Consider the following 7,646-nt stretch of genomic DNA (forward strand, 5'->3'; position numbering starts at 1 on the left):
CTCGCTGTGCAGGCGTCCCGTAGAGCTTGAGAAACGGAACTGGTAGTGCTGTAAAAATACCCTTGTACTGAAACTACCTGTCTCTTAACTGGGTTATCTCTTCCATTCGAAAGACTTTAAGGATTGCCAGTAGTCAGCTGTGCATGACTTGGGTTATTTCACATGTATTCTTAAGATAAATTGTGTATTTCCATGGCAAATGAAAAAATGAGGCATAAAGCGAGAATCCTCTGGTCTAATCTGATACCAGAGCGTCTAAAGTAAGTCTGAAAACCCATATGCTCCTCAAACCAATATTTTAAACCAGTATTTTAAAGTTTTGTATTTAAACCCAATACTTTAGCACTCACTCTTGCTGTTCTCAGGAAAAAAAAAAAAAAACCAAAAAAAAACCCTGTTAGTAGTTATAGATGAAAGTTTAATTAATTTTCTGCATAGTTGTTTGTAAATTAAGGGGGCATTAGCATTAAGACACTTTTTTGTGAAAGCACAATTGCATGAATAGGATCCAAGCGAAACAGGCCTGTTCGGACTACACTAGTTATATACTGACTATATACAGTGTGCTATGTAAGCATCACACTTAAAATATGAAGACAAAGTAGCTGGGAAAAATTACATACAAAAAGTAAGAACGGTTCCATGGTTGTCTGTTGGAAATTTGTTGTCTGTAGAAGCATTGTGGGCAGTCACAAATTTAGTTTGAGCAGCTCTGTGAGTGCTGTTATCGCTGAAAACAAAGGTAGGTTTAAGAGTTGATGGACTTTTTAGATCTTTCTATAGAGTGCTTTCCTTTAGCAGACGATTGCATTAGGTCTATAGATGTTATATGATAGCCTAAATATCTTATTTTCACCTTCCTGAAGGAATACCTATCACCAGTGCATCCTATTTTGCCACCATGACGCTTGACCAAGTTAGGCATGTATTTCGCTCTGACACAGAAGTGCCTTTGCCTTTGATTGAAGAAAGACATCGGGTGCTGAATGAAAGTGGAATAGTTCTGTTAGAGAAGTTTGGAGGATCCTTCCTCACCTGTGTTAAAATGAGTGAGAAGAGTGCTCAGAAACTGCTACGTCTTGTGCTGGAAAACTTTCCTTCTTACAGAGATGAAGCTGTATTTGAGGTAAGCTAGTTCTAAAGCTCTGAAAAGAAATCATACATTTAGTAACAGTAAAAGACTCTTGATAGTCCGCAACTAGCCAGGACAAGAGTCACTTTCTTTTTCCACCAGAGGAGTACCTTTTTTTTCATATGCTGTCTCTGTCTTCATCACTTTACTGTAATTCATTTCAATATACTCTGAATTCCAAATTGGATCACACCTCCTTTGTACTCCTTACAAATGCATAGTATTTGAGATAATTCCTGCCTGAAAAATGAGAGTCCTTTTTCCTTTGTTTTTTTTTCCCTTCCCTGGAATTGCTGACAACCCTCCTCCTCCCATGTTCTTTTTTCATTACCTTGAGGCTCTCCGCAGCTAGTGGAGGAAATGAAACTGGTAGAATTAAGGCACAGCTACTGGGACTCCCCCCTCTAACCGTTGTTGATTCAACAGGCATTACACAAATGACTACAGATTAGAAGTAACTCACACTTGTACAAATGTTGACAGTATACTGAAGCTTTTATTGGAAGAAACTTATGGGAATTAAACAGTGACCATCTGGTATTTTTTGTCTCCCAGTTTTCACCTATACAGGCATGATCTTCATTTAGCATCTGTGACTTACGTAGCAGCTCGTGATCTCAGTTGCATGTGCGGTAGTACTCAGCTGTTACATCATTAAATCCAAAAGACTTTGTGTGAGTGACAGTACAGCCTATACTACTAGTCTGTGCAGTCTTTTCAAGGTAACTTCTTGGAATACCAGTCACTGAAGCTTTGAACCTATTGCATTTATTGCCCTTCAGTAGGAGGCGTCATTTTATTTTCCTTTGTCTCCTGCTGTGAAGCAAGATATCTTTACGTGAAAAATCAGAGGTTCTTTTGAATTAATCGTTGAAGCTACTGGTTTCGTTTATTTAGTGTTTTTGTACATATAAAGTATGTTTTGACAATTTTTATGATCAAAAAGGAAATATTTTCTAAGTTAAGTGATATTTTCTTATCTTTATAGTGACTGACTCATTGACGTTATGTCTTTCATGAGATGATGCTAAGTGCTTTATAAAGCAAGCCTCCCTAAAAGCAGCAGCAGACTACAGAATGAAAAGGTGTTCCAAAAATGATCCCAGACCGTAAGCACTGACTTAGTAATAAAGCCTGTTGCATGAATATGGAAGCTTTTTTTCTGCTTTTACTAAGCAAGATGTGTATTTTCAAAGTGGTGACATGGATCACATCATTTTTGTGGCAGGTTGAGCTTTCACAAGTAAGACTTTTAAAGGGTTAGGAGGGAACTGGAAGGATGGTGAAATATCCAACAGCAAACCAGTGCTTTTCAGTAACTCTCCAGAGGAGAAATATATATGCTTGTAAGATAAGTCCTATATTAGAATCATACTATCACAGACTGCTACAGCTGACCTTCTAGGGGAACTTCTAAAATCAGCACAATTGTTTGACCGTATGTTTTTCTGAATACATCTACAAAATACTTTTAGTAATTACACATGTAATCACAGAAATTGCCAGTGTTCATTTTCTGAAAAAGAAAATTCAAACCAAAACCAAAATCTCCAAAACATCCTTGGTGGATAATTCATATTTAGATGTTGTGCTGCATTTGATGTTTTTTGTGTTCTGACAGAGACTCAGTGCAGTCCTTTTTGATCTTAAAGTCTCTGACATTGCATGTATTTATCTTTTATTTACCATCCATCACCTGGGACTGAGGTTGTAAAATTCTCATGATCCTCCTACTCTCTGGTTGTTGGTTTGGTTTTTTTTATGGCTGTGCTATCACATTTTACTCTTTGCCAACACAATCCTCCTCCTTTCTTTTAATGTCAGTAGGTCATAATTAGATATATCCCTTAATATTAGCACATTGCGATGCCTTAGGTTTTAACTTTCATATCTTTCAAATCCTGTACTGCTTAGTGTGTAACTCTGAAGTTTCTTGTGGCCTGTTAGCTGCTGTTCTCTCATGCCAGGTAGACATAACAAAGCCTCTCCAGGCCTGCTCTCCAAGGACACTCAGACTGGCCTGAAATAAGTAAACCAAAAGCCTCTAAAGGGGGGGCGAGCTGAGGGGAAATTACATCATTAAACTGAAGTTTTAATTGGAGAATTAACCCTGATATGCAAATGAACCAAACCTATAAAAGTGTGAAGCACTCGTGACCTGTCATCCACACTGGCGTCCATTTTGGCAGTAGCCTCTGGCTCCCCAGGGGGTACCTTTGAAGGCCCTTCAAATAAATACCTACCTTTATTCCCTTATTCTTGTCTAGTCTCTGTTTTTAGGTGGCCTCTTCAGGCATCATTATACTGCAGAGAAGATGCAAATGTCCCTCTATATGGTACTGTTTCCTGGAAAGGCAGGGTGTTGCAGAAAAAAAAGATAAAAGAAATATAGTTGTATTGCCATCTTGAAAAAAGTTCAATTTTTTGATAAATTGTACTATCTTTACTGTCTTTCACAGACAGAATCACAGACTGGGTAAGGATTTAAAGGACCACAGTGGGTCTAACCTCCCTGCTCAAGCAGGGTCATCCTAGAGCACATGGCACAGGATTGTGTCCAGACAGTTCTTCAGTATATTTCATAAGGGAGACTCCACAACCTCTCTGGACAATCTGTGCCAGTGCAGTCACTTGCACAGTAAGGAAGTTCTTAAGTTCTTTCTCTTTGAGATGTAGTATCATCCACCTAGTGCTTTCCTTGCTTTCTGGTAAATCGTGGGAAAATTTACTAAAAATTCTTCATAGTCTTTTTCATATTGAGATTTTTGTATAAACTTAATAACCTCTGTGCAACATAAAAGTTAACAATTGAAGCAATGAAACTATAAATTCTTCTGCTCAGTGATGAGTCCCAGAAAATATTTTTCTTCCAGATTAAACTGCAGCATGAAATGCAAAGTTCCATTCTAATTCTGCCTTCCTCTGCTCTTGTGAAATTGTGTGATGCTAGAGACAATCAGTTCTGTACTGCTGGAAAAATCTTAATGCTATGAAAGATCAACACCCTTGCTTTGGGGCAGTAGGAGCTCTGATAAAATTTGGTCTGTTCATTACTTGTTACCACTTCTTGTGTGATGTTTCACGTGGTGTTTTGTTATTTAAGATACAAAATCATGTATGTTCTCTAGAAGTAAGTTTGTGCATGTATGCCAAGTATAGAATGAGGCACAGGGAAGGCAGGAGTTTTGAGGATGTTTGCAGAAGTTGTTCTTTGAAATGTAGTTGACCTTCTCAGTGTTTTTGGAGAATAGCATTTAAAGACAGAAAATGTAATTTTGTATCAGGAATAGTTACAGCATCTTGGCAGTAAACACGGAGGAGCATTCATTAAAGTTTTCATTAGAATTCTGTTTCTTTAACAGTACAGAAAAACTGATTAACAAAACGTTTTAATTGTCTAATACAATACATTCCTATTATGCTTCTCTTGTCAAATTAAAAGGTTGGATGTTCTGTAGAGTTTCTGAAGATGAATGTTGCTGGACTTTCAACTCCAGTGTTTGCCAAGTGGCAGTAAACCACTATGAATGTGTTCTGAGATGCAAGCATATTCTAAACAATTTTTATTCACTGCAGTAACTTTTATTATGTTATTCTTTTATTTCAGTTTATTTATGAGCATTCCACATAATCCTTGTTTGTGTTTGATACTGTTTAGATTTTAAGATGTTTAAGAGTGTTGCAGTTTCATTCTGTTCTAGTTAACTAATGCTTGCTTAACAATATGATATACTTAACGTGTTATTTGCTATATTTATTGATCAGGCACTTAAATAATCCATAAACTTCTTTCTTCAGAAAAAAAAGGTGTCTTTCTACAAACGGGCACAAATACTTGTGGCTGACACATGGAGTGTATTAGAAGGCAAAGGAGATGGCTCTTTTGATGATATTTCTAGTCTGACAATATTTGCTGACTACAGAATTCCTCAAGTTCTTGTTCACTTAAAAGCAATGAAGTATTCTGAAGAATTAATGAAGAAACTACGTGAAGGTTGGTTCTGTCCTTGCTAATATCAAGTAATCTTACCGCCTGACGTTGTAGACTAAGGCTAGTTCTAAAATATAATGTGTTGTCCATGTAAGGGTTATGTGCCCATATTTTTCCTCCATGGAACAAGGATTTCTTACATAGTGATGACGTAACAGGAAGGAACTTTTTCTCTAACCATGATCTTGGGTGAGGTCTTAAGGTTACTTTTTTATAAACACCTAACTGTTTTGTGGATTAAACATTGATAAGGGAGGGATTAAAGAGACTCAAATTGAAAATAATTGATTTCTGAGTTTCTGAAAAGCTGCTCTTGCAAAACCACTTTTCAGCATGAGAACAGTTATGATTTTTGAGGTTTACATAAAAGAAACAATGATTTTGTCATTAATTCAAATATGATGTAAAAACATGTAAATGCCTCTTTATTTGTACTGAACTGCTAGTTAATAAGCAAAGCAATATTATAAGCATCCATTAAAAAAAATATTGCTTTAAATGAAGTTAATTGCGTATGACTAGAATCTCATTTTTAAGCATGGTTTCATCTTCCCAGTACTTACTAACCATGAATTTTAGTGACTAAAAATCAGCTAATCTCTTTTGCACTGTAAAATTACTGTATTTAGATGTAGAACTGCTATTATGCAACTTCAGAAATACCCAGGAAGATAAACAGATGATCGCAGTTATCCATGAATCTTAATAGAATGACCATATATATTTATGTTTTTATGCATATCTCTATATTAAATAGACCACGTAGACATTTTATCCTTCCATGAATCCTAATGAGAACATTCCCATTTAAATAATTCCACTGGTTCTCTTTACATTTAGTTCTTTTGGGGGGTTGTTTGTTTTTAATTTTAAAATCTTAGACTTCAGTTATACTGGCAGAAAATATACTATGAAGTATAATAATTATATACTAAAAAGTATACTATAATAAAAGACTATCTTTTTTGTCTCCACAAGCAAAGAAATGATCATATGATGTGCAGTAACACCCTGTTCCTAAAGCAGTTCCTTAGAATACAGGATGTTGTTTGAATTGAATGGGAGGGAGTAAGTGTGTATGGTAAAATTAAAGTAACCATTAGAAAATATATAGCAACATTGTTAACAGTTGTAGCACAAATCATGAGAACTGGAATCCTAAAACAGAATAAACGTGAAGGAGGAAAAATGAGCACGTTTAGGCAGTCCTTGGCCGTTCTGTCTGTTGCATGTAAATGGATTGCTGTCTCTTGTGCCTGCAGGAACACTTTTCCAGTCTGGAGACAAAGAAGAGGTAGAGATCCGTGGCTGTTCTATTTGGTGTTGTGCACTGATTTGTAAGCACCTTCAGGAGCTTTATCAGAAGAAGGGTCAGGACATGCATGAAAGGATCAATGCGGTTTTACTCGATTATTATCTTTGGGACTATGCCCGGGATCACAGGGAAGAGATGAAAGATATCCCGTTCCACCGAGTACGGTGTATATATTACTAAGTCCAGTCTGATAGCTGTTGTATTGTTGCCTTATCTTTTGAAATGCAGTTTTGCTTTTCATATGGTGGTTTGTCATGCACCAATTTGGAACTGTTAAATCAAATGTTTGTTTTCTGGTGATGTATTAACAATGCGCCTTTTTTTTCCCCATTGTTTTGTTACCTTTTCTTTTAATCTTTTGCTTGCCCTGACTGGAATTAACAGTGCAAACTTTGTGGGCAGGTTTTGTTGCTCCTGCTTCAAGCTTTGTGTTGGTGTACATGGCTGCCTGTGCGCAGCAAGGTGTGTGTGCAGACCCTGTGGTGTACCTTGCTCCCCAGCCCCTCCCTGTGTCTGCCCATCCCCTCTCACACCTGCACAGAGGTGGCAGGTGCTTGGCACATGCTTTACTGCTCAGAGATGAAAGTGGAACCCGTCCATTTGTCCAATAAACAGTGCGGTGACAGATGTGCCATGGGGTGTATCTGTGTCATTACTGCTAGGGGTGAGATGGGGGGGCTCAGTCCACTCGGGGAGGGAGACAGGAAGCAAGGGGAGGAATCACAGAATGATGTAGGTTGGAAAAGATTTCTGAGATCAAGTCCAATCTGAACACCACTTTGTGCACTAGACCGTGGCACTGAGGGAGTGCCACATCTTTCCTTAAGTCTTTCCTTAAACACCTCCAGGGACTGTGACTCTACCACCTTCCTAGGCAGCCTGTTCCAATATTTAATCACCCTTTCTGTGAAGAAATTTTTCCTGATGTCTAACCTGAACCTTCCCTATCACAGCTTGAGGTTATTTCCATTTGTACTGGCACCTGCTGCCTCTGAGAAGAGGCCGAACGCCATCTTGCTGCACCCTCCTTTCAGGCAGTTGTAGAGAGCAGTAAGGTCCCCCTGAACCTCCTCCAGGCTAAACACCCCCAGCTCGCTCAGCTGCTGCTAACAGGACTTGTGCTCCAGATCCTTCCCCAGCTCCGTTGCGCTTCTCTGGACACGCTCCAGCTCCTTACTGGCCTTCCTGAGCGGAGGGGCCCAGGCCTG

The 7,646-nt window shown here is 38.2% G+C and overlaps 1 protein-coding gene across 1 annotated transcript; it reads left to right on the plus strand.

Annotated features, from left to right (window-relative positions):
* Positions 1–6: 6 nt before the first annotated feature.
* Positions 7–7,070, plus strand: CUNH9orf64 (chromosome unknown C9orf64 homolog). Its single transcript, XM_017740462.1, has 3 exons — positions 7–1,126; positions 4,931–5,126; positions 6,386–7,070. The coding sequence occupies exons 1-3, from the start codon at positions 902–904 to the stop codon at positions 6,616–6,618; spliced, it is 654 nt and encodes a 217-aa protein (XP_017595951.1). The 5' UTR covers positions 7–901; the 3' UTR covers positions 6,619–7,070.
* The last annotated feature ends 576 nt before the right edge of the window (positions 7,071–7,646 follow it).

Source organism: Corvus brachyrhynchos, unplaced genomic scaffold (genome assembly GCF_000691975.1).
Source record: "Corvus brachyrhynchos isolate BGI_N302 unplaced genomic scaffold, ASM69197v1 scaffold37, whole genome shotgun sequence".
NCBI classification, from domain to species: domain Eukaryota; kingdom Metazoa; phylum Chordata; class Aves; order Passeriformes; family Corvidae; genus Corvus; species Corvus brachyrhynchos.

Bases quoted from the DNA above. Each gene is read 5' to 3' on its own strand.
- CUNH9orf64 (XM_017740462.1), top strand. From the start codon at position 902: ATGACGCTTGACCAAGTTAGGCATGTATTTCGCTCTGACACAGAAGTG. The intron at 1,127-4,930 runs GTAAGCTAGTTC...TTCTTTCTTCAG, and splicing joins GAGATGAAGCTGTATTTGAG to AAAAAAAAGGTGTCTTTCTA. The intron at 5,127-6,385 runs GTTGGTTCTGTC...TTGTGCCTGCAG, and splicing joins AATGAAGAAACTACGTGAAG to GAACACTTTTCCAGTCTGGA.